The sequence below is a fragment of the Scyliorhinus torazame genome, chromosome 1, assembly GCF_047496885.1.
Source record: "Scyliorhinus torazame isolate Kashiwa2021f chromosome 1, sScyTor2.1, whole genome shotgun sequence".
Classification (NCBI taxonomy): Eukaryota; Metazoa; Chordata; class Chondrichthyes; order Carcharhiniformes; family Scyliorhinidae; genus Scyliorhinus; species Scyliorhinus torazame.
In genome coordinates, this window is record NC_092707.1 from 35780054 (window position 1) to 35806827 (window position 26774).

General features: G+C 47.6%; 1 protein-coding gene and 1 long non-coding RNA gene across 4 annotated transcripts in view; one reads left to right on the forward strand and one right to left on the reverse strand.

Moving 5' to 3' along the window:
- The window catches only part of smtnb (smoothelin b), a 772002-nt gene that overhangs the window by 387277 nt on the left and 357951 nt on the right, over positions 1 to 26774 (forward strand). For both annotated transcript variants that reach the window (XM_072486160.1, XM_072486170.1), the window contains exon 6: positions 8488 to 8572. In XM_072486160.1, the coding sequence (XP_072342261.1) occupies positions 8488 to 8572 (85 nt within the window). The remainder of the gene's footprint in view (positions 1 to 8487; positions 8573 to 26774) is intronic.
- The window catches only part of LOC140397713 (uncharacterized), a 63235-nt gene continuing 61374 nt past the window's right edge, over positions 24914 to 26774 (reverse strand). Inside the window, exon 5 of one of the 2 annotated variants that reach the window (XR_011937193.1) lies at positions 24914 to 25268. This is a non-coding gene — a long non-coding RNA (uncharacterized lncRNA). The remainder of the gene's footprint in view (positions 25269 to 26774) is intronic. The other variant, XR_011937244.1, reaches the window with a different exon arrangement.

Below are 26774 nucleotides of genomic sequence, written 5' to 3' on the forward strand. Positions count from 1 at the left end.
ATTTTTCTTTTTAAAAAAAATATATTTTATTCAAAAATTTTGGCCAACTATAACAGTACATTGTGTATCTTTCACACAGTAATATAACAATATAAATAACAATGGCCAGTTTTTTAAACAAGAAATAAATAATATATAAACAACATCAAAATTTAAAAAACCAAAACTAAATGGCAACTGCCTTGTCCCAAATAAATACCCTCCAAAACATACAATTCAGCCGTCCAGTATACAATTACCTATAACAACAACCTATACATATTATACTTATACACTAATATTCCCTGAGAGTCCTTCTGGTTCCTTCCCCCCCCCGGGTTGCTGCTGCTGTCTTCTTCTTTTCCATTCCCTCTATCTTTCTGTGAGGTATTCGACGAACGGTTGCCACCGCCTGGTGAACCCTTGAGCCAATTCCCTTAGGACGAACTTAATCCGTTCCAGCTTTATAAACCCTGCCATGTCATTTATCCAGGTCTCCACACCCGGGGGCTTGGCTTCCTTCCACATCAACAGTATCAAAGAACAAAGAACAAAGAAATGTACAGCACAGGAACAGGCCCTTCGGCCCTCCAAGCCCGTGCCGACCATACTGCCCGACTAAACTACAATCTTCTACACTTCCTGGGTCCGTATCCTTCTATTCCCATCCTATTCATATATTTATCCTGCGCCGGGCTACTAGGGACGCAAAGGCCAAAACATCAGCCTCTTTCGCCTCCTGCACTCCCGGCTCTTCTGCAACCCCGAATATAGCCAACCCCCAGCTTGGTTCGACCTGGACCCCCACCACCTTCGAAAGCACCTTTGTCACCCCCACCCAAAACTCCTGTAGTGCCGGACATGACCAGAACATGTGGGTGTGATTCGCTGGGCTTCTCGAGCATCTCGCACACCTATCCTCTACTCCAAAAAATTTACTGAGCCGTGCTCCAGTCATATGCGCCCTATGTAACACCTCAAATTGTATCAGGCTTAGCCTGGCACACGAGGACGATGAGTTTACCCTACTTAGGGCATCAGCCCACAGCCCCTCCTCAATCTCCTCCCCCAGCTCTTCTTCCCATTTCCCTTTCAGCTCATCTACCATAATCTCCCCCTCGTCCCTCATTTCCCTATATATGTCTGATACCTTACCGTCCCCCACCCATGTCTTTGAGATCACTCTGTCCTGCACCTCCTGCGTCGGGAGCTGCGGGAATTCACTCACCTGTTGCCTTGCAAAAGCCCTCAGTTGCATATACCGGAATGCATTCCCTTGGGGCAACCCATATTTTTCGGTCAGCGCTCCCAGACTTGCAAACGTCCCATCTACAAACAGATCTCTCAATTGTGTTACTCCTGCTCTTTGCCATGTTCCAAATCCCCCATCCATTCTCCCCGGAGCAAACCTATGGTTATTTCTTATCGGGGACCACACCGAGGCTCCCGTCTTTCCCCTATGCCGCCTCCACTGCCCCCAAATTTTCAGAGTAGCCACCACCACCGGGCTTGTGGTGTATTTCTTCGGTGAGAACGGCAACGGCGCTGTCACCATAGCTTGTAGGCTAGTCCCCCTGCAGGACGCCCTCTCAAGTCTCTTCCACGCCGCTCCCTCCTCTTCTCCCATCCACTTACATACCATTTAGATATTGGCGGCCCAGTAGTACTCACTTAGGCTCGGTAGTGCTAGCCCCCCCCTATCCCTACTACGCTGCAAAAATCCCTTCCTCACTCTCGGGGTCTTCCCATCCCACACAAAACTCATGATACTCTTCTCAATCCTTTTGAAAAAAGCCTTCGTGATCACCACCGGGAGGCACTGAAACACAAAGAGGAATCTCGGGAGGACCACCATTTTAACCGCCTGCACCCTCCCTGCCAGTGACAGGGATACCATGTCCCATCTCTTGAAGTCCTCCTCCATCTGTTCCACCAACCGCGTTAAATTTAACCTATGCAATGTACCCCAATTCTTGGCTATCTGCATCCCCAAGTAGCGAAAGTCCCTTGTTACCTTCCTCAGCGGGAAGTCCTCTATTTCTCTGCTCTGCTCCCCTGGATGCACCACAAACAACTCACTTTTCCCCATGTTCAGTTTATATCCTGAAAATTCTCCAAAATCCCCAAGTATCCGCATTATCTCTGGTATCCCCTCCGCCGGGTCCGCCACATACAACAACAAATCGTCCGCATACAGAGATACCCGGTGTTCTTCTCCTCCCCTGAGTACTCCCCTCCACTTCCTGGAACCCCTCAATGCTATTGCCAGGGGCTCAATCGCCAGTGCAAACAATAATGGGGACAGAGGACATCCCTGCCTCGTCCCTCTATGGAGCCGAAAATACGCAGACCCCCGTCCATTCGTGACCACGCTCGCCATCGGGGCCCTATACAGCAGCTGTATCCATCTAATATACTCATCTCCAAAGCCAATTCTCTTCAACACCTCCCACAAATAATCCCACTCCACTCTATCAAATGCTTTCTCGGCATCCATCGCCACCACTATCTCCGCTTCCCCCTCTGGTGGGGGCATCATCATTACCCCTAGCAGCCTCCGTATATTCGTATTCAGCTGTCTCCCCTTCACAAACCCAGTTTGGTCCTCATGGACCACCCCCGGGACACAATCCTCTATCCTCATTGCCATTACCTTGGCCAGAATCTTAGCGTCTACGTTCAGGAGGGAAATAGGCCTATAGGACCCGCATTGCAGCGGGTCTTTTTCCTTCTTTAGGAGAAGCGATATCGTTGCCTCTGACATAGTCGGGGGCAGCAGTCCCCTTTCCCTCGCCTCATTAAAAGTTCTCATCAGTAGCGGGGCGAGCAAGTCCACATATTTCCTGTAAAATTCAACTGGGAATCCATCCGGTCCCGGGGCCTTCCCCGCCTGCATGCTTCTAATTCCTTTCACTACTTCCTCCATTTCGATCTGTGCTCCCAGTCCCACCCTCTCCTGCTCCTCCACCTTAGGAAATTCCAGCTGGCCCAGAAAACACATCATTCTCTCCTTCCCATCCGGGGGCTGAGCTTCATATAATCTTTCATAGAATGCCTTGAACACTCCATTCACTCTCTCCGCTCCCCGCTCCATCTCTCCCTCCTCATCCCTCACTCCCCCCATTTCCCTCGCTTCTCCCCTTTTCCTCAATTGGTGGGCCAGCAACCTGCTCGCCTTCTCCCCATATTCGTACTGTACACCCTGTGCCTTCCTCTACTGTGCCTCTGCAGTACCCGTTGTCAGCAAATCAAATTCTACATGTAGCCTTTCCCTTTCCCTGTACAGTCCCACCTCCGATGCCTCCGCATATTGCCTGTCCACCCTCAGAAGTTCTTGCAGCAACCGCTCCCGTTCCCTACTCTCCTGCTTTCCTTTATGTGCCCTAATTGATATCAGCTCCCCTCTAACCACTGCCTTCAGCGCCTCCCAGACCACTCCCACCTGGACCTCCCCATTATCATTGAGTTCCAAGTACTTTTCAATACACCCCCTCACCCTTAGACACACCCCCTCATCCGCCATTAGTCCCATGTCCATTCTCCAGGGTGGACGCCGTTCTTTTTCCTCCCCTATCTCCAAGTCCACCCAGTGTGGAGCGTGATCCGAAATAGCTATCGCCGTATACTCCGTCCCCCTCACCTTCGGGATCAACGCCCTTCCCAAAATAAAAAAGTCTATTCGCGAATAAACTTTGTGGACATAGGAGAAAAACGAAAACTCCTTGCTCCTAGGTCTGCTAAATCTCCATGGGTCTACTCCTCCCATCTGCTCCATAAAGTCTTTAAGCACCTTGGCTGCTGCCGGCCTCCTTCCAGTCCTGGACCTCGATCTGTCCAGCCCTGGTTCCAGCACCGTGTTAAAATCTCCACCCATTACCAACTTCCCCACCTCTAGGTCCGGGATACGTCCTAACATGCGCCTCATAAAGTTGGCATCATCCCAGTTCGGGGCATCTATGTTCATCAAGACCACCGCCTCCCCCTGTAATTTGCCACTCACCATCACGTATCTGCCCCCACTATCCGCCACTATGGTCTTTGCCTCAAACATTACCCGCTTCCCCACTAGTATAGCCACCCCCCTGTTTTTCGCATCTAGCCCCGAATGAACACCTGCCCCACCCATCCTTTGCGTAGTCTAACCTGGTCTATCAGTTTCAAGTGCGTCTCCTGTAACATAACCACATCTGCCTTAAGTTTCTTAAGGTGTGCGAGTACCCGTGCCCTCTTTATCGGCCCGCTCAGCCCTCTCACATTCCACGTGATCAGCCGGGTTGGGGGGCTCTTTACCCCCCCCCCCCCTTGTCGATTAGCCATCCCCTTTTATCCAGCTCCTCACCCGGTTCCCACGCAGCTGTGTCCCCCCCAGGCGGTGCCCTCCCGCCCCGCCCCCCCCACCCCATACCAGCTCCCCCTTCTCCCCAGCAGCAGCAACCCAGTAAATCCCCCCTCCCACCCCCCCGCTAGATTCCCCCACTAGCGTAGTTACACCCCCCACGTTGCTCCCAGAAGTCAGCAAACTCTGGCCGACCTCGGCTTCCCCCCGTGACCTCGGCTCGCACCGTGCGACGCCCCCTCCTTCCTGCTTCCCTATTCCCGCCATAATTATCATAGCGCGGGAACAAAGCCCGCGCTTCCCTTTTGGCCCCGCCCCCAATGGCCAACGCCTCCAGCTCCTCCACCTCCCTTCCTCCCTCCCCCACAACCTGTGGAAGAGAGAAAAGTTACCGGGTCGCAGGATTAACAACATAAAAATCATCTCTCCCCCCTTTTTCCCCCCTCTTTGCCCCCCATATTCGCCCCACCACTTTGTCTCAAACGTTCTTTTTTAATAACCCGCTTATTCCAATTTCTCTTCAACAATAAATGTCCACGCCTCATCCGCCGTTTCAAAGTAGTGGTGCTTCCCTTGATATGTGACCCACAGTCTTGCCGGCTGCAGCATTCCAAATTTAATCTTTTTATGAAGCGCCGCCTTGGCCCGATTAAAGCTCGCCCTCCTTCGCGCCACCTCCGCACTCCAGTCTTGATATACGCGGATCACCGCGTTCTCCCACCTACTGCTCCGCGTTTTCTTTGCCCATCTGAGGACCATCTCTCTGTCCTTAAAAATCTCACCACTATGGCTCTGGGAATTTCTCCTGCTCTCGGTCCTCGCACCATCACTCGGTATGCTCCCTCCACCTCCAACGGACCCGTCGGGGCCTCCGCTCCCATTAACGAGTGCAGCATCGTGCTCACATATGCCCCGACGTCCGCCCCTTCTGCACCTTCAGGAAGACCAAGAATCCTTAAATTCTTCCTCCTCGCATTATTCTCCAGCACCTCCAGCCTTTCCACACATCGTTTATGGTGTGCCTCGTGCATCTCCGTCTTCACCACCAGGCCCTGTATATCGTCCTCGTTCTCGGCAGCCTTTGCCTTCACGACCCGAAGCTCCCGCTCCTGGGTCTTTTGCTCATCTTTTAGCCCTTCAATCGCCTGTAATATCGGGGCCAACAGCTCCTTCTTCATCTCCTTTTTAAGCTCTTCCACGCAGCGTTTCAAAAACTCGTGCTGTTCAGGGCCCCATATTAAACTGCCACCTTCCGACGCCATCTTGGTTTTTGCTTGCCTTCCTTGCCGCTGCTCTAGAGGATCCACCGCAATCCGGCCACTTTCCTCTCCTTTTTCCATCCGTATCCAGGGGGGATTCCCTTCTGGTTTACCGCACAGTACTTTTAGCTGTTAAAATTGCCGTTGGGGCTCTTATTAAGAGCCCAAAAGTCCGTTCCACCGGGAGCTGCCGAAACGTGCGACTTAGCTGGTCATCGCCGCACCCGGAAGTCCTGTGCTGTATTTTTCTATGTGCTATTTAAACCTGTCACCTATTTTCCAAGGATCTACTTCCCTCTGTTCCCGCCCGTTCATATATCTGTCTAGATGCATCTTAAATGATGCTATTTTGCCCGCCTCTACCACCTCCGCTGGCAAAGCGTTCCAGGCACCCACCACCCTCTGCGTAAAAAAACTTTCCACGCACATCTCCCTTAAACTTTCCCCGTCTCACCTTGAAATTGCGACCCTTTGTAATTGACACCCCCACTCTTGGAAAAAGCTTGTTGCTATCCACCCTGTCCATACCTCTCATAATTTTGTAGACCTCAATCAGGTCCCCCCTCAACCTCTGTCTTTCCAACAAAAACAATCCTAATCTACTCAAACTTTCTTCATAGCTAGCACCCTCCATACCAGGCAACATCCTGGTGAACCTCCTCTGCATCCTCTCTAAAGCATCCACATCTTTCTGGTAATGTGGCGACCAGAACTGCACGCAGTATTCCAAATGTGGCCTAACCAAAGTCCTATACAACTGTAACATGACCTGCCGACTCTTATACTCAATACCCCATCCGATGAAGGCAAGCATGTTGTATGCCTTCTTGACCGCTCTTATCGACCTGCGTTGCCACCTTCAGGGTACAATGGGCCTGAACTCCCAGATCTCTCTGTACATCAATTTTCCCCAGGACTCTTCCATTGACCGTATAGTCCGCTCTTGAATTAGATCTTCCAAAATGCATCACCTCGCATTTGCCTGGATTGAACTCCATCTGCCATTTCTCTGCCCAAATCTCCAATCTATTTATCTTTTGTATTTTCTAAATGAAAGTCATCATAGTCCCTGATGACTATAGGTTGCTCTTCCTTTTGAGCGAGAGAGCTGACTGGTGTTGATTTAACCTGAGAGTCATCACACCTGAGGCGATGGGCGGGATTGAGAAGCCAGGGCCTTCATGAGTAACCTCAGCCAATTGAACCCGTGTTGTTGGCATTGCTCCGCATCATGAACCAGTCATCCAGCCCACTGACCCCCCAAAATGTCCCCACAATCCCAGAGGGCCATCGGCTGCTCTCGCCTTTGAGAGAGAGAGAGAGAGAGAGAAAGCTGTCAGTTGGTGATTTAACCTAAGGGTCACCACACCTTAGGCGAGGGGGATGGTGGATCAGGCCTTCATGAATAACTTCAGCCGGAATGGGAATTGAACCTGTACTGTTGGCACTGCTCCGCATCATTTACCAGCCATCCTCCCAACTGAGCTAACCAACCCCCAATTTCTAAACAGTGAAAAACTAGAAGCAGTGGAAATCCAAAATTGCTTTGGGCTCTTTGCATGTAAATCATTAAAATGTTTTGGGCAGACATAAAAAAACCAAGAAGACTAATGGAATGCTGGCATTTATATCTAAAAGATAGAATACAAGGAGTTAGTTATGCTACAGCTATACAGAGCCCTTGTTAGACCACAGCTGGAGTACTTTGAGCAGTTCTGGGCACCACATCTTGGAGGGAATATAATATGGATTTACTTGAATAATGAACTGGAGACCAAGGAATAAATTCTGAGGAGAAATTACACAAACTGGTGTTGTATTCCTGGAATTTCAATGATTAAGGGGTAATTTGATTGAAGTTTGCAAGATATGAAGGGGAACTAACAGGGTAGGTAGAGGGAAATGTTTTCTGCTGGTTGGGGAATCTAGGACTAGGGCACATAACCTAAAAATTAAAACCATAGCTTCAACAAGTAAGTTAGGAAACATTTCTACACGCAAAGACTGGTAGAAGTTTTCAATTCTCTCTTGCAGATGACAGTTGTTACTGGGTAAATTATTAATTTTAAATTTGAGATTGATAGATTTCTGTTCAGAAGATATTCAAAGGATGTTCATAAGAATGATCCCTGGAATGAAGAACTTGTCGTAGAGGAACGGTTGACGACTCTGGGTCTGTACTCGTTGGAGTTTAGAAGGATGAGGGTGAATCTTATTGAAACTTACAGGATACTGCGAGGCCTGGATAGAGTGGACGCGGAGAGGATGTTTCCACTTGGAGGAAAAACTAGAACCAGAGGACACCATCTCAGACTAAAGGGAGGATCCTTTAAAACTGAGATCAGGAGGAATTTCTTCAGCCAGAGGGTGGTGAATCTGTGGAACTCTTTGCCGCAGACGGCTGTGGAGGCAAAATCACTGAGTGTCTTTAAGACAGAGATAGATAGGTTCGTGATTAATAAGGGGATCAGGGGTTATGGGGAGAAGGCAGGAGAATGGGGATGAGAAAATATCAGCAATGATTGAATGGCGGAGCAGACTCGATGGGTCAAGTGGCCTAATTCTGCTCCTATGTCTTATGGTCTTATGTTAACTGAGGGTGTTCAGGGATATAGGGAAAAGGAGGGTATATGGAGTTGGATCACAGGTTCAACATTGATTTCATTGAATGATGGAACAGCCTCAAGACTAAATGGCTTCCTTCTGTTCCTGTCTCCATAATTGATGTTGTATTTATGCACCTTTTTATATAACTTAGGGGAGCGAAAATGACATGTCACTCTCTTCAAACGTACTTTTACATGTAGGCAACATTCATTATAAATTCAGCTGGATAAATTTACAATGTTTCTGAACCTGGCTGTCTTTATTTTTGATCTCCTTTCATACGATCAATATAATTACTGTTTTCAGGCAGGAGAGACTGAAGACTTGGAGCAGAGATCAAGTATCCATGAACTTCAGAACCAGAGGTGCAGCAACCAGAATGAGCCTGATGGTGTGTATTGAGGCTACTTCACAATCCTTTCTCTCTCTCTCTCTCTCTCCCCCCCCCCCCCCCCCCCCCCCCAAAAGACTATTTTGAGTGGACTGTTTGACTTGAAACACAATTAATTATGTTGTAGATTGAGACAATTCTTAATCAAGGAAGTCTTTATTGGGTTATTTGTCACCAAGGATGTTACTCTGTGTGCTCTATATTCAGCTCACAAACAATGACAAAGGATATTACATAATTAAAGCTGATATTGTTTGTTTGACAATCAGGAAAAGAGATCCATTATTGGGGACATGTGTACTGGCACATTGAAAGGTTGTTTCAATGAGCCTTACATTTGTTAATTTCCGGCTGTCTGTCACATCAGGCTTCTTTCCAATTCAGAAATGAGTCCGCTTTTCTTTAACAGCTGTATTACATCTTATATGTTTCATACATTATGTGACCTCCAAATCTTCTCATAGCGACTAATCTTTCTTGGCTTAACTAATTACAATCCTAGATGCTAATGTCAGTTATATATATTTTTAAAAATATTTTTATTCTCTTTTTTCACTTTTTCATCCAAGTTTACATCCACCAACAAACAATCAACGGTAACAAATATAATGTCAATCCCCTGGCCAACAATTCCTCCCTCCCACCAACCCCCAAACAACCCGTAATATTTTAAATGCAAACATCAAAGAAAAGGATTCAGGAATCCACCATCCACACATACATAGTAAGAAGTTTTACAACACCAGGTTAAAGTCCAACAGGTTTGTTTCGATGTCACTAGCTTTCGGAGCGCTGCTCCTTCCTCAGGTGAATGAAGAGGTATGTTCCAGAAACATATATATAGACAGATTCAAAGATGCCAGACAATGCTTGGAATGCGAGCATTAGCAGGTGATTAAATCTTTACAGATCCACATACATAGTCACCAACAATATACACGGTCCACACCACCACCCCCACCCCAACACCCCCTCCCCCTGATGTTTGATGCCATCCAGTTCTTGAAAGTGCATAATAAACAAAGTCCATGAATTGTACAACCCTTCCATCCTTCTCCTCATCTCAAACATCACCTTCGCGAGTGTTAAAAACAGATCCTCCTCGCCATGCCAGGGTACAGAGTGGAGAAACTGACCTCCACCCAACAGGATCCACCTTTGGGCGATCAGCGAGGCGAAGGCTAAAACATCTGCCACTGCACCCGCTTCAAACCAAGGCCGGTCCTATACCCCGAATATGGCCCCAAGAAGACCCGGCTCAAGCCTCACATGTACCACCTTCGAAATTACCCAGTACCCCCCCAGCTTTGGACAGGACCAAAACATATGAATGTGGTGTGCGGGAGGCCCCCCCCCCCCCCACAATGTTCACAAACATCCTCTAACCCCTCAAAGAGTCGTCTCATCCTCGCCTTTTTGAGGTCTGCTCTATACACCAGTGATTTTCAAAGTGGGAGTCACGACCCGCGGGTGCGTCGTGGGAGAATATGAAATGGGTCACCAAAAGGTCGGCAAAAATCCCCGAGGATCGCCTAACCTTGTTTCCCATTTACTCCCTGAGTCAATTCTAGCTGCAGTACAGTGTGTGACCACATGAGGCTGATGTAGATGCCGGTGCTGTGGACTTTCTGCCTCCCTGGGTCACTCTTATAGTCACCGCCACCGACACAGCCTCCAGCAGCCACTCCCGTTTCTGCAGCAGATGATCAGCAGGTTAGTCAGCACCTGCATCGACAGCCGAAGAGTTTAAACTGTGTTATAACCTGCCTACTTACCATTGGCTGGGGACTAATGACAATTCCACAATCCTGTGGGAGTATGAGCTTCCCCAATAAGGGGGGCGGAGAAACCATTAGTAAACTCCAAGTATAAATAAAGTTGGCCAGTTTGGAAACAGCAGGAAGGAGTGTGCAGCAAGGGAAGTTGCTGCTGCTGTTATATATATATATGTTATTGTAAATAAATCTTATGACTTTATATCATCAAAACTCGTGCTGGATTCTTCGTGGCCCTCACAAAACTGGCGACGAAGGTTAAAGTGAATAGCTGTCTACACTGCTGAAGCCACCTCCCTGGATTTTTGTTGGATACAGGTTGAAAGTTGTTATCTATTATACCATGCCTCTGTACGGACGTTTGGATGTTTTTGATGCTGCGCTGGAAAGCTGGAACCAGTATACACAACGGATGCATTACTATTTCCGGGCAAACAATATCACCGAAAACGATTGCCAGGTGGTCATATTGCTCACCGCCTGCGGCCCGCATACGTTTGGGGTGATTAGGAGCCTTACGTACCCAGCTGCGCCGGACACCAAAACGTTTGATGAACTTGTGAATATAGTGGGGCAACATTTTAACCCAACCCCGTCCACGATAGTCCAGCATTACCGGTTTAATACCGCTGAGAGGACCCCTGGAGAATCCCTTGCCGATTTTCTATCCAGGCTACGCAGGATTGCGGAGTACTGTGACTATGGTGAGACCTTGTCAGAAATGTTACGCGACCGTTTTGTTTGCGGTATTAACAATGAGGCCACCCAGAGGAAGTTGTTAGCTGAGCCATCATTGACTTTTCAACAGGCCATTCAAATAGTATTGTCCCGAGAGAGCGCAGAACGAGGAGTGCAGGAGCTACAGGGAATGGAAGTGCATGCCTTGGGGCGCCACCCCTTCCGTCCGAAAACGTCCCCCTGCACTCCTGTGGTACCTTGGGCGAGGCAACGTCTGGACCGACGCCAGTGGCCGTCGGACATTCCTCCCCGAAGGGAGCCTTCTCCAGAACCAATGGATGAGGAGCCATGTCCGTGTCAGACTTGTAGGCGCCGACCCCGTCGCGGACGGCGGTCCTGGGGGCAGCAGAGGCGCCGTCGTTCCGACCGAAACTGGGACCAGCCCAGGGGCCGTAACTGGGACCAGCCCAGGGGCCGTACCTTCCATGTGGATGAACCTGCGGCGACTACTCCTGAGGACGTGGAGACGGAGGACAACTGCCTGCAGCTGCATTGTGTGGCAGCTCCCCGTGTGGCCCCTATTAAGGTGACCGTATGGGTCAATGGCCACCCGCTTGAGATGGAGTTGGACACTGGCGCAGCCCAGAGGACATTCGACCGCATCAAGCAGGGTATACAGACCCTTGCATTAACCGACTCACAGGCCAGGTTGGCCACCTACACGGGGGAACCACTGGACATTGCAGGAACTACAATGACCCCTGTTGTTTATGGACGCCAGGAGGGGCGTTTCCCACTTATCGTGGTGCGCGGCCATGGGCCCAGCCTGTTGGGTCGGGACTGGTTGCGCCATTTGCGGTTGCAATGGCAGCACATCCTCCAAACAGTTTCTGAAGGGTTGACTGAGGTGCTAGGACGATACCCAGATGTGTTCCAGCCTGGTTTGGGGAAAATAAAAGGGGCCATAGCCCGTATCCAAGTCGAACCAGGAGCCACGCCACGCTATTTCCGGGCGCGCCCGGTGCCTTACGCCTTGCTCGAGAAGGTAGAAGGAGAGCTCACTTGTTTGGAGAGTTTGGGTATTATCAGGCCCGTCTGTTTTGCTGACTGGGCAGCACCAATTGTACCTGTAATGAAGCCAGATGCCACAGTTCGCTTGTGTGGCGACTATAAACTTACAATGAATACGGCTTCCCGACTCGACCAATATCCAATGCCTCGCATAGAGCATCTCTACGCGAAGCTTACAGGTGGACTCTCGTTCACAAAATTAGATATGAGTCACGCCTACCTCCAGTTGGAGCTGGACCCTGCCTCCCAACCATATGTAACGATTAATACACACCGGGGCCTGTACTAATATACACGGTTGCCCTTTGGAGTATCCTCTGCTTGTGCTATTTTTCAACGTGTTATGGGGGGCATTGTGAGAGGTTTACCACGTGTTGCTGTCTACTTAGATGACGTTTTAATTACAGGGACGTCGGAGCAGGAACATTTGGAAAATCTGGAGGCTGTCCTTAGACGCTTTTCGGAGGCTGGAGTCCGTTTACGTCGCACAAAGTGCGTATTTCAGGCAAAGGAAGTAGTCTACCTAGGTTATCGGGTGGACCGCGAACGTTTGCACCCCATCGCAGAGAATGTGCGTGCAATTCAACAAGCCCCCGCCCCGACTGACACTTCGCATCTTCGTTCTTTTCTCGGTCTCATAATCTATTACGGGAAGTTCCTCCCCAATCTGGCAACTACGCTGGCCCCTTTGCACCTTCTGCTAAAGAAAAATCACACCTGGGTTTGGGGTCAGCCGCAAGAAACCGCTTTCCGGCGGTTAAAGCAACAATTGTCGTTGTCTGGGTTACTAACCCACTATGATCCTGGAAAGCCTTTGCTTGTCACATGTGATGCATCCCCGTATGGTATTGGGGCTGTCCTGTCCCACAAGATGGAGAACGGGGCCGAGCGACCGATAGCTTTCGCCTCCCGCACGTTGACTGCAGCGGAGAAAAAGTACGCGCAGATCGAGAAGGAGGGCCTGGCAGTGGTTTTTGCGGTGAAACGCTTCCACCAGTACATGTATGGCCGCCATTTCACTATCGTGACTGATCATAAGCCTCTGCTGGGACTTTTCAGAGAGGATAAGCCAATACCGTCCATTGCTTCCGCACGGATCCAGCGCTGGGCTTTGTTGCTTGCTGCATACGAGTATTCTCTGGAGCACAAACCAGGTATGCAGATAGCAAATGCCGACGCACTGAGCCGATTGCCTTTATCGACCGGCCCCATGTCGACCCCCACGACCGGTGAGGTGGTTGCAACCCTTAATTTTATGGACACCTTGCCTGTCACGGCATCACAGATCCGTGAGTGGACCCAGACGGAGCCAGTCCTGTCAAAGGTTCGGCACGTAGTCCTGTATGGTGGGCAGCATAGACAGCTCCCAGGCGAGTTGCGGGCATTTTCTTCCAAGCTGTCAGAATTCAGCGTGGAAGACGGCATCCTCTTGTGGGGGACGCGTGTGATTGTCCTGGAAAAAGGCCAGGAGCTGATACTAAGAGACTTGCACAATGGGCATCCAGGTGTGACCAAAATGAAAATGTTGGTCCGGAGTTATGTCTGGTGGCCAGGCCTCGACACCGACATTGAGAAGGTGGCCCAAAACTGCTCCATTTGCCAGGAGCATCAGAAGCTTCCGCCGGCCGCGCCCCTACATCACTGGGAATGGCCAGGGCGGCCTTGGGCACGCTTGCATGCAGATTTCGCAGGCCCTTTTCAAGGATCCATGTTCCTTCTATTAATTAACGCCCAGTCTAAATGGCTAGAGGTGCATAAGGTGCAGGGGACAACGTCCTGCGCAACAATTGAAAAGATGCGTTTGTCGTTTAGTATACGCATGGCCTCCCCGAGGTGCTGGTCACGGATAACAGCACTCCATTCACGAGTGAGGAGTTTGCGAGGTTCACGAAGATGAACGGCATCCGCCATATCCGGACTGCCCCTTACCACCCGGCTTCAAATGGGTTGGCAGAGCGCGCAGTGCAGGCATTCAAAAGAGGCCTATAGAAGCAGTCTTCCGGATCAATGGACACGAGACTGGCTCGCTTTTTGTTTATGTACAGGACCACCCCCCTTGCGGCGACTGGGATAGCTCCCGCAGAACTCCTAATGGGCCGGAGACTTCGCACCCGCCTTAGTATGGTTTTCCCAGACATTGGCGCAAAAGTGCGCCGCTCACAAGAACGGCAGGGACAGGGATTTTCTCGGCATCGACTGATTCGGCAGTTTGCGCCCGGTGACCCAGTGTTAGTTCAGAATTTTGCTGCTGGTGCCCAGTGGGTTCCTGGTGTAATCTTTCGCCAAACGGGCCCTATATCTTACCAGGTGCAAGCCCAGGGTCGTCTCCAGCGCAAACATGTAGACCACGTTCGGTCCAGAAGACTATCCCCTCCAAAGATACCCCGCCCCCGGAGCTCATTTCTACAGCCGCAGAGACCAGAGACAAGGGAAGGTAGTCCTCACAATCTTCCACTGGTGCCTCACTCGAAGCCTGCGCAGGTCGTTACAGAACCGAATGGAGATAGAGACGCTGACATGACGGAGGCAGCAGACTCTGACTCCGAGATGGAGACACAGGATGCATCAGAGGGGGAATCCTCAGGTCCACTGGCCGTGGATGTATAACCGTTGCGCCCTTCATCACGGAAGCGCCGGTCTCCGTCTCGTTACACGCCGCCTGATCCAGCGCCGCGTGCAAATGGTGTCCGACCTGCGGCAAAACGAGTCCGACGCCCTCCTTCGCCAGGGTCTTCGGTGGATTCCTTGGAATTTGTGGGGGAGGGATGTTATAACCTGCCTGCTTACCATTGGCTGGGGACTAATGACAATCCCACAATCCTGTGGGAGTATGTGCTTCCCCAGTGAGAGGGGCGGAGAAACCATTAGTAAACTCCAAGTATAAATAAAGCTGGCCAGTTTGGAAACAGCAGGAAGGAGTGTGCAGCAAGGGAAGTTGCTGCTGCTGTTATATATATATATGTTATTGTAAATAAATGTTATTAGTTTGTATCATTAAAACTCGTGCTGGATTCTTCGTGGCCCTCACAAAAAACTGCCTCCCTGGGTCACTCTTATAGTCACCGCCACCGACACAGCCTCCAGCAGCCACTCCCGTTTCTGCAGCAGATGATCAGCAGGTTAGTCAGCACCTGCACCTACAGCCGAAAAGTTTAAAAGAAAAAAAATCAATTATCTTTAAATTTATTTCCTGCAGATACTCCTCCTGCACCGAGTTAGTTTCCAGCAGAGCTTTGCGCTCTATTTTCCAGGCCTGCATCTCCCACCCAAAACTAAGTGACTACTGACTGGAATATGTTTCCACAAGTACCACAGTCAGTAACTCGTAGCTGGAGCACTGCCATATGAAATGAAAATCGCTTATTGTCACAAGTAGGCTTCAAATGAAGTTACTGTGAAAAGACCCTAGTCGCCACATTCTGGCGCCTGTTCAGGGAGGCTGGTACGGGAATTGAACCGTGCTTCTGGCCTGCCTTGGTCTGCTTTCAAAGCCAGCGATTTAGTCCTCTGCTAAACCAGCCCCAGGATATACAGGATTTCACAGATAATAGCCTGTGTGGATCTCCCCACCTTTCAATTGGTCCATTGTCACAACGCTGATTTATGTTTGTCCCATTCTGAACTCACCTCTGGGGCAACTGTTGTGGATTTGGGAACTCCATCCATGTCAGTCAGAGGGGAAATGCATCTGTTCAAGTATAGCTCGCACAAAGAGACCAACTTCAGGGTTAACATTCTGAATCGGGAGCATGTTTAATGTCTGCCACTGTTACCATTGTCAATTAATCTTGAATATCTGTAACCATTAACATTGTCAGTGCTGGTTCAATTTCTACAACAGTTGATCTTGTTGATGTCTGTTGAGTTTCAGTTACTCTTAACCTTGTCAATCAGATCTCTGTTTAGTGTTGTGTGTGCACAAGGGGTTGATGTGTATTTTAAATGGGGAGCCGCTTTCCGCTCACTTTCTGAGATCAGTCGCTCTCTCAGTGAGACTGACTTCACGATCAATGGACCAGCCAGCAGCGTCATGAAAATTTGGTTTGAACAGCAGAGACACCATGATGGATAATCTGATAGAATACTGTTACAACACCCTAGGCGTGTGCACAGTCAAATCCAGCCTCACAGACCCCGGAGTCCCAACAGAAGTGAATTAACCAATAATTTGTATATTTTCCTGAGATAAGAACTAGGAGCAGGAGTAGGCCATCTGGCCCCTCGAGCCTGCTCCACCATTCAATGAGATCATGGCTGATCTTTTGTGGACTCAGCTCCACTTTCCGGCCCGAACACCATAACCCTTAATCCCTTTATTCTTCAAAAAACTATCTATCTTTATCTTAAAAACATTTAATGAAGGAGCCTCTACTGCTTCACTGGGCAAGGAATTCCATAGATTCACAACCCTTTGGGTGAAGAAGTTCCTCCTAAACTCAGTCCTAAATCTACTTCCCCTTATTTTGCGGCTATGCCCCCTAGTTCTGCTTTGACCGGCCAGTGGAAACAACCTGCCCACATCTATCCTATCTATTTCCTTCATAATCTTATATGTTTCTATAAGATCCCCCCTCATCCTTCTAAATTCCAACGAGTACAGTCCCAGTCTACTCAACCTCTCCTCGTAATCCAACCCCTTCAGCCCTGCGATTAACCTAGTGAATCTCCTCTGCACACCCTCCAGTGCCAGTACGTCCTTTCTCAAGTAAGGAGACCAAAACTGAACACAATACTCCAGGTGTGGCTTCACTAACACCTTATACAATTGCAGCAGAACCTCCCTAGTCTTAAACTCCATCCCTCTAGCAATGAAGGCCAAAATTCCATTTGCCTTCTTAATCACCTGTTGCACCTGAAAACCAACTTTTTGCGACTCATGCACTAGCACACCCAGGTCTCTCTGCACAGCAGCATGTTTTAATATTTTATCATTTAAATAATAATCCCTTTTGCTGTTATTCCTACCAAAATGGATAACCTCACATTTGTCAACATTGTATTCCATCTGCCAGACCCCAGCCCATTCACTTAGCCTATCCAAATCCCTCTGCAGACTTCCAGTATCCTCTGCACTTTTTGCTTTACCACTTATCTTAGTGTCGTCTGCAAACTTGGACACATTGCCCTTTGTCCCCAACTCCAAATTATCTATGTAAATTGTGAACAATTGTGGACCCAACACTGATCCCTGAGGGACACCACTAGCTACTGATTGCCAACCAGAGAAACACCCATTAATCCCCACTCTCTGCTTTCTATTAATTAACCAATCCTCTATCCATGCTACTACTTTCCCCTTAATGCCATGCATCTTTATCTTATGCAGCAACCTTTTGTGTGGCACCTTGTCAAACGCTTTCTGGAAATCCAGATATACCACATCCATTGGCTCCCCGTTATCTACCGCACTGTTAATGTCCTCAAAAAATTCCACTAAATTAGTTAGGCACGACCTGCCCTTTATGAACCCATGCGGCGTCTGTCCAATGGGACAATTTCCATCCAGATGCCTCGCTATTTCTTCCTTGATGATAGATTCCAGCATCTTCCCTACTGCCGAAGTTAAGCTCACTGGCCTATAATTACCCGCTTTCTGGCTACCTCCTTTTTTAAACAGTGGTGTCACATTTGCTAATTTCCAATCTGCCGGGACCACCCCAGAGTCTAGTGAATTTTGGTAAATTATCACTAGTGCATTTGCAATTTCCCTAGCCATCTCTTTTAGCACTCTGGGATGCATTCCATCAGGTCCAGGAGACCTGTCTACCTTTAGCCCCCATTAGCTTGCCCATCACTACCTCTTTGGTGATAACAATCCTCTCAAGGTCCTCACCTGTCATAGCCTCATTTCCATCAGTCACTGGCATGTTATTTGTGTCTTCCACTGTGAAGACCGACCCAAAAAACCTGTTCAGTTCCTCAGCCATTTCCTCATCTCCCATTACTAAACTCCCTTCTCACCCTCTAAAGGACCAATATTTACCTTAGCCACTCTTTTTTGTTTTATGTATTTGTAGAAACTTTTACTATCTGTAAACCCTTGACTGTTTGAATGACTTACAGGCACCAGATTTGTAAGTAAAACATGAAACAAAACTGTTTATTTATTACGATAAGAGTTAAACATGTAATGTTGATAATAGAACATGGTCTGCTAATCTAATCACTCCCCTCCCCACACACACACACAAGACTGATACACAGTGAGGAAGGGAAGGATTAAAATAATGGTGATTAAAGAGATGAGAGATGAATATCTTTGCTGCTGAGGTTGCACGGCAGCACAGTGGTTAGCACTGTTGCTTCACAGCGGCTTGGGTCACTCTCTGTGTGGAGTCTGCATGTTCTCCCAGTGTCTGCGTGGGTTTCCTCTAGGTGGTCCAGTTTCCTCCCACAAACCTGAAAGACGTGCTTGTTAAGTGAATTGGGCATTCTGGATTCTCCCTCAGTGTACCCGAACAGGCTCCGGAATGTGGCGACCAGGGGATTTTCACAGTAACTTCATTACAGTGTTAATGTAAGCCTGCTTGTGATACTAATAAAGATTATTATTATTAGTTGGCTATCTTTTCAGGACACGGATTGTTGGAATCACCAGTTGGTTTGGACCTTCTAGCTGGAACAATCAAGCTGGATTCTCAGGCTGTGGGATCCCTCAAGGATAACACTTTAACTTGTGTTGACCTGAACCCTACCATGGAAGATGCACTTCAGGACTGTCCAGTTGCTTATCTATTGTCAGCTTCAGCAGACCCACAGCTGCTGAGCTGACCCACAGCTTGACTCAGTTAAACAGAGTATCAGAGCAGCAGCTTCCACAAGGCCTTATCAGAGCAGCAGCTTCCACAAGGCCTCTGAGAGATCAGGTAGCCTTACAGGGAGAGGAACCAATGTCCGAGGGGGGTTGTTTGCTAGCGCTGTTGGAGAGGGTTTAAACTATGTTGTAAGGGGATGGGAACCAATGCAGGAAGTCAGAGGGTAGTAAAGAGGGGACAGAAACAAAAGCTAGTAAGGAGAAAAGTGGAAGGCAGAGAAACAGATTGAACTGCCTAGTATGGCAGGGGGGTGGGAACCAGAGCAGCAGGTCAGCAGGAGAAATAACTGAGGGAGAGCTACAGACTCTATTAAGACTCCAGTAAGATTAAGAGGAAGAGCAGGCAGGGAGGGAGTGGTTGGTCAACGCAGCAAGGCTGGTGGGCTGAAGTGCATTAGTTTCAATGCGAGGAGTATTTCAGGTAAGACAAATGAACTTAAGAGCTTGGGTTAGTATGTGGAATTATGATGTTGTTGCTATTACAGAAACTTGGTTGAAAGAGGGACAGTATTGGAAACTAAACATTCCAAGATTTAGATGCTTCAGGCAGGATAGAGGGGGACGCAAAAGGGTGGGGAGTTGCATTATTGGTTAAGGAAAATATCACAGCTGTGCTGAGGGAGGACACTTGGAGGATTCAGGCGTCGAGGCAATATGGGTCGAGCTCAGGAATAGGAAAGGTGCTGTCACAATGTTGGGGGTTTGCTACAGACCTCCTAACAGCTAGCGGGAGATAGAGGAGTAGATATGCAGACAGAGCTTGGAAAGATGCATAAACAATAGGGTTGTCGTGGTGGGTGATTTTAACTTTCCCTATATTGACTGGGACACACTGCTAGAGGCATGGATGGAGCAGAATTTGTAAGGAGCGTGCAGGAGGGTTTCTTGAAACAATATGTAAATATCCCAACTCTGGAAGGGGCCATATTAGACTTGGTGCTGGGAAATGAACCCTGCCAGGTGATCGAAGTTTCAGTAGGAGATCATTTCGGGAACAGTGATCCTAATTCTGTAAGTTTTAACCTGCTTATGGAAAAGGACAAGAGTGGTCCTCAGGTGACAGTCTGGGGGAAGGCTAATTACAACAGCTTTAGGCAGGATCTGGAGTGTGTTGACTGGGTGAGGCTGTTTGAGGGAAAAACAACATCTGGCATGTGGGAGGCTTTCAAATGTCAGTTGATTAGAATTCAGGACCAGCATGTACCTGTGAGGATGAAAGATAAGGGTGGCAAGTATAGGGGATCTTGGATAAAAAGGGGTATTGTGAATCTTGTCAAAAAGAAAAAGGAAGCATTCGTAAAGTCTAAAAGGCTCAGGACAGATGAAGCCCTTGAAGAATATAAAGCAAGTCGGAAGGAACTTAAGGTAGGAGTCATGAAATGTCATTGGCAAACAGGATTAAGGAAAATCCTAAGGTGTTTTATACTTATGTAAAGAGCAAGAAGGTAGCCAAAGAAAGGATTGGTCCAATCAAGGATATTGGAGGGAATCTATGTATGGAACCAGAGGAAATGGGAGAGATAGTAAATGAATACTTTACCTCATTATTCACCAAAAAGAGAAGACTTGGTGATGAGGAGTATAGGGTAGAGGGTGTAGACATTCTGAGCCATGTTGATATGAATAAAGAGGAGGTGTTGGGCATCTTAAAAAGCATTAAAGTCGTTTAGTCCCCAGGGCCCGATGGGAACTACCCCAGAATACTGCGGGAGGCAAGGGAGGAAATTGCTGGGGACTTGACAGTAATCGTTGTATCCTCATTGGCTACAGGTGAAGTTCCAGAGGACTGGAGAGTAGCCAATGTTGTTCCATTGTTTAAGAAGGGCAGCAGGGATAATGCATGAAATTATAGGCTGGTGAGCCTTGCGTCAGAGGTAAGGAAATTATTGGAAAAAGTTCTTAGAGATAGGATTTACTCACATTTGGAAACAAATGGACTTATTTCTGATGGACAGCATGATTTTGTGAAGGGGAGGTCGTGCATCACTAATTTGATCGAGTTTTTCGAGGAAATGACAAAGATGGTAGATGAGGGGAAAGGTAGTAGATGTTGTACACATGGACTTCAGTAAAGCCTTTGACAAAGTATCTTATGGTAGACTGGTACAAAAGGTGAAGTCACATGGGATAAGAGGAGATCTGGCAAGTTGGATACAGAACTGGCTTGCGCACAGAAGACAGGGTAGCAGTAGAAGGGTGCTTTTCTGAATGGAAGGCTGTTACTAGCGGTGTTCCAAAGGATCACTTCTGCGGCCTTTGTTGTTCGTGGTATATATAAATGATTTGGAAGAAATTGTAGCTGGTCTGATTAGTAAGTTTGGAGACGACACAGAAATTGGTGGAGTTGCGGATAGTGAAGAGGATTGTCAGAGGATACAGCAGGATATAAACTGGTTGGAGTCTTGGGCAGAGAAATGGCAGATGGAGTAATCCAGACAAGTGTGAGGTAATGCACTTTGGAAGGTCAATGCATGTAGGAATTACACAATAAATGGTAGAATTCTTGCGAGTACTGACAGGCAAAGAGATCTGGGCGTGCATGTCCACCGATCGCTGAAAGTGGCAACGCATGTGGATAAGGCGGTCAAGAAGGCATACGGCATGCTGGCCTTTATCGGTCGGGGCATTGAATATAAAAATTAGCAAGTTATGTTGCAGCTGTACAGGACCTTAGTTAGGCCCCATTTGGAATATTGTGTACAATTCTGGTCGCCACACTACCAGAAGGATGTGGATGTTTTGGAGAGGGTACAAAAGCAGTTTACTAGGCTGTTGCCTAGTATGGAGGGTATTAGCTATGAGGAAAGGTTATATAAACTCGGTCTATTCTCACTGCAACGACGGAGGTTGAGAGGTGACCCGATAGAGGTCTACAAGATTATGAATGGCATGGACAGAGTGGATGCTCTTTCCTAGGGTTGGAGAGTCAAGTACTCGGGACATAGGTTTAAAGTGCGTGGGGAAAAGTTTAGAACAGATGTGCAAGGCAAGTTTTGTTTTTTTACAGAGGCGGTAAATATATGGAACGCAGTGCCTGGGGAGGTGGTGGGAGCAGGTACGATAGCGGCATTTAGGGGACAGCTAGACAAATATATGAATAGGGTGGGAATGGAAGGATACGAACTCCATAAGTGCAGACGGTTTTAGTTTAGGCAGGTACCATGGTTGGCGCAGGCTTGGAGGGTCGAAGGGTCTGCTCCTATGCTGTATTGTTCTTTGAATCTGGAAAGTTTCCCCCACAACTTTGCCTTCTGGCTTTGAGTACTCATTAGTTAGGTACAGAGGAAATACTGGCTGCTCTGTTTACCTGGATTGAGCTCCAGCTGAGATATCAGCGAGAGAGTTCCACCCGTTCTGGGAGAGATATTGAATGAAATTCTGCCAGGCTCCTAGCTTCAGATCAAACTGAAAGCGAAAATGGAAACTGCCTTCTGCTCCAAAATCATCTGAAAGGCTCTACCAATCCCAATCTAAAACAGCAAGTGTCTTGGAATTTCAGACGAGGTGATTGGCTACTAGCCAAGTCCATAAAAATGACATCACAAGCTATGCCACAGAGAACACTGGATCGAGGATTCTGCCTGGACCAATTTGAATAGCAGCTTGCGCGGGGCAGTTACAGTTCAAAAACAAAAGCCTGTAGTTTTAAAAATAGCCAGCAGGACAGGCATTAACAAGGGACACCTGGATCAGACAAGAATTTAAAAGAGGTTTGTTACTATGTAATGAGTAGTTGGTCATTCAAGTTTCTCTTTAGCCAGAGAGTCTCCAAAACATTTACCAAAGCCACATGTGTCATGATATTCAGATAAACATCATGGTGCAAACATACATACACACTGATGGACAGATCAACAGACCAATCAATACACACACAACATCACAGCCAATCACAGGCAAGAGCATACACACTATAAAACAGGGAACACGACACTTCCCGCTCATTCCAGCAGGAGACAGCTCAGGGCACAGAGCTCACAGCAAGCCACTCAGACATTCACCATGTGATGAGTGCTTCTCCAAGATAGTGTTAGGGCTAAGTCCACAGCTTAGAGGGTAATGAACGAACCACAGTAACCAGTTTACAGATATTGTTATTGTTAGTAATAAAACTGAGTTGTACCATCCACAACCGTGTTGGTTCGTCTATGTAGCAGAGCACCCAACACGACAACATGGACATGACAAAGTGCACAGTGTGTGCCCAATCTGTAGTATGGCGGCCGGGGATATCGAGCACCATTGGAAAATATGACCACAAACTGTCAGGTGTATGCACTGCACAAGTCGAACCAGAGAGAGCTCCTTAACCCAAAAACGTTCCCGACCAGACTGTGGGAATGGCTAGGAATTGATGTGTTTATCTTCAATGGCAAATCCTTGTCGTGGTTGACCATCTTTCCCAATGGATCGAGATGAAGCAATTGCACAAGACGACCACCGAGGCAGTCGTGAATTCCTTGAAGTAAATGTTTGTGAGCCATGGACCAGGTGGTATCTGATACTGGCCCACAATTCGTTAAATGAATACATCATCATCCAATTTGGCATCAGTAATAGCTTTCAATATTCTACCAGCTCACCAAGGTATGTACAATTAAATGGTGAGGCGAAATGGGATATTCACAACATTAAACCTCTTCTGAGAAAGAAAAACAATTTCCCTGCAGCATTTTTAACTTTTAGACCTAACCCATCGCATTGTGGATCAGCCCCTCTAAGCTTCTGATGGGCAGAACCAAACTCCCAATGCTGCCAAAGAAATTAATCTTATGGTTGGCAGTCGAGGAACAAAGAACAAAGAAAAGTACAGTCCAGGAACAGGCCCTTCGGCCCTCCAAGCCATGCTGCCCGTATAAATTAAAATCTTCTACACTTCCGGGGTCCGTATCCCTCTATTCCCATCCAATTTATGTATTTGTCAAGATGCCCCTTAAACGTCACTATCGTCCCTGCTTCCACACCTCCTCCAGCAGCGAGTTCCAGGCACCCACTACCCTCTGTGTAAAATACTTGCCTTGTAAATCTCCTCTAAACCTTGCTCCTCGCACCTTAAACCTATGCCCCCTAGTAATTAACCCCTCTACCCTGGGAAAAAGTCTCTGACTATCCACTCTGTCTATGCCCCTCATAATTTTGTAGACCTCTGTCAGGTCGCCCCTCAACCTCCTTAGTTCCAATGAGAATAAACCAAGTTTATTCATCCTTTCTTCATAGCTAACGCCCTCCATACCAGGCAACATCCTGATAAATCTCTTCCGCACCCTCTCTAAAGCCTCCACATCCTTCTGGTAGTGTGGCGACCAGAATTGAACACTATACGCCAAGTGTGGCCTAATTAAGGTTCTATACAGCTGCAACATGACTTGCCAATTTTTATACTCAATGCCCCAGCCAATGAAGGCAAGCATGCCATATGCCTTCATTACTACCTTCTCCACCTGTGTTGCCCCTTTCAGTGACCTGTAGACCTGTGACCTAGATCTCTCTGACTGTCAATACTCTACGGAGACTACAGAAACATTCAAGATTTAGAACAATCCTGCAGGCAGCAGCAGGCTTCTGCCTACAACAGAAGGTACCACAGTCACACAAAGAAGACAAAGTGTGGATTAGGGATCTTGAAAAAGAGGAAGTCATTGTCTGACGACCAGCTAAGATCATACCTCCCCATATCTCAGAAGGTACAATCAGGAGGAACCTCCCCGTGTTATCCACAGGTGCTTGTAGGGGGACATGAGTCCTGTCATCAGCTGACGGAGAATCCCGCCCGTAGCCTCGCAAATGGGGAATCCTGCCCTTAATGTTCAACTGTACTAGACTCTGAACAGCTCTTATCTGGATCCTGTTTAAGGATAAATGTACATGGAACTTTGACTAATAACAAATGGGATTAAATGGGGAAAAGGAAGATTTTGCAGCAAAATATTTTCTGTAAAATTTCCATTAATGATCTTTAATTTTAGCTATGATCTAGAAACATGTTGGAAGTTTTCATGTACTTTTAATCAGTTAAAAATACAAGCACTTCATTTTGGTCTACTTGGAACTATAGCAATACAAGACAACAACTTTAGAATACAGAGTTGACCATCTGTTAAGACAAACCATAAATAATACTCTATTTGGCATGTTAGAAGATCTTTCTGTTCAGATGAACTGCTGTCAGTTTGTTGCAGAAATTTGCTCCTTATTTGGTATCAAATAAGACTAGTGAATATTGTGCTTCCAGATCCCTGTTCACATTTGGAACATTTTTCCTTCATTTTCCTGATATTGAGTTGGAAGAGGTACTAGCTTATCTTAGGCTTGAGGTTGGCACAAAGTTGGTGGAAGAATCAGGAGGCGCAGGAATAATCTGGAGGCATTGAAGTTAAGAGCTGTTATGACCATCACAGACAATAGCAATAACACACTTTCAAATGAGTTGAGAGCAGGTCATAAGGAATAGAAGGAGGAGTAGGTATTCTGTCCCTCGAGCCTGCTACACTATTCAATTAGATCATAACTGATCTGATTTTGCCATAACTCCACTTTTTCACCTGTCCCCCATCACTACTGACTCCCTTGTCACTTTGCAAAATTTGGCATGAATCATTCATAATGGCAGTTTGCCCAAATACTACTACGAAAGTTATAGATATGTCCATCTACGGTCCGTAACTATGGGTGCAGCTGGTGTGCACTGGTGCAGCCTGATCGGTCTTGCACCCCTCATCTTCCTCAACGGTTCTTAATTTTTGCCCCTTGGGCTCCTACCAGGCTGTTGGATTTGCAAGTGATGCTCACATCCAATTAAAAATTATGCTTTAAACAAGTCAGTGGCTTTCTGTTTGCGAAAGTCAATGATTACCTTCACCATTGAAGGTAGGCGAAGATACTGCTTTCATCTATGTTATTGTCTGTAACTATGGGCACGATTTAACGGAAACTTTTCCATGTGTCATTTCAGGATGGTTTGACTGGGAGTTTCTCCCCGTCTCTGTCGGCACGTTCCCCACCACTATATTTTTTTGTTGTTTACAGCACAGAAGGAGGCCATTCGGATCATTGTGTCTGCACCAGCTCCCAAAAGATCTACCTAGCTAGTTCCATTCCTCAGCCCTATCTCCGTAGCCCTCTAAATTAATCACTTTTCAAGTATATATCCAGTTCTCTTTTGAAACCTCCTATGGAATCCACTACCACAACTCTCCCAAGCAGTACATTCCAAACCCTGACAACTCTGAGTAAAGACGTTTCTCCTCATCTCATTCCTTGCTCTCTTGCTCTCCATCTTGAAATTGTGACAGGCATCATGATTGATGCAGGCTTGGAGGGCTGGAGGGCCTGTTCCTGTACTGTTCAGAGAATTATGCACTTGAACCCCGAGGTCCCTCTGCTCCTGTACTCCCCTCTAAAGTTGTACAATGGAGCCTATATTGTCTCCCCATGTTTCTTCTACCAAAATCTATTCCCCCACATTTTGCTGCATTGAAGTTCATCTGCCAGGTGTCTGCCCATTTGACCAACTTGTCAATGTCCCTCTGAAGTCGCTCAGAGTCATCTTTACACTTCACTATTCGCCTTAGCTTCCTATCATAGAATCATAGAATTTACAGTGCCAGAAGGAGGCCATTCGGCCCATCGAGTTTGCACCGGCCCTTGGAACGAGCACGCCACCCAAGCACACACCTCCTCCAGTCCATAACCCCAATTAACCTTTTTGGACACTAAGCGCAATTTAGCATGGCCAATCCATCTATCCCACACATCATTGGGTGTGGGAGCAAACCGGAGCACCCGGAGGAAACCTACGCAGACACTGGGAGAACGTGCAGACCACACAGACAGTGACACAAGCCGTGAATCGAACCTGGGACCC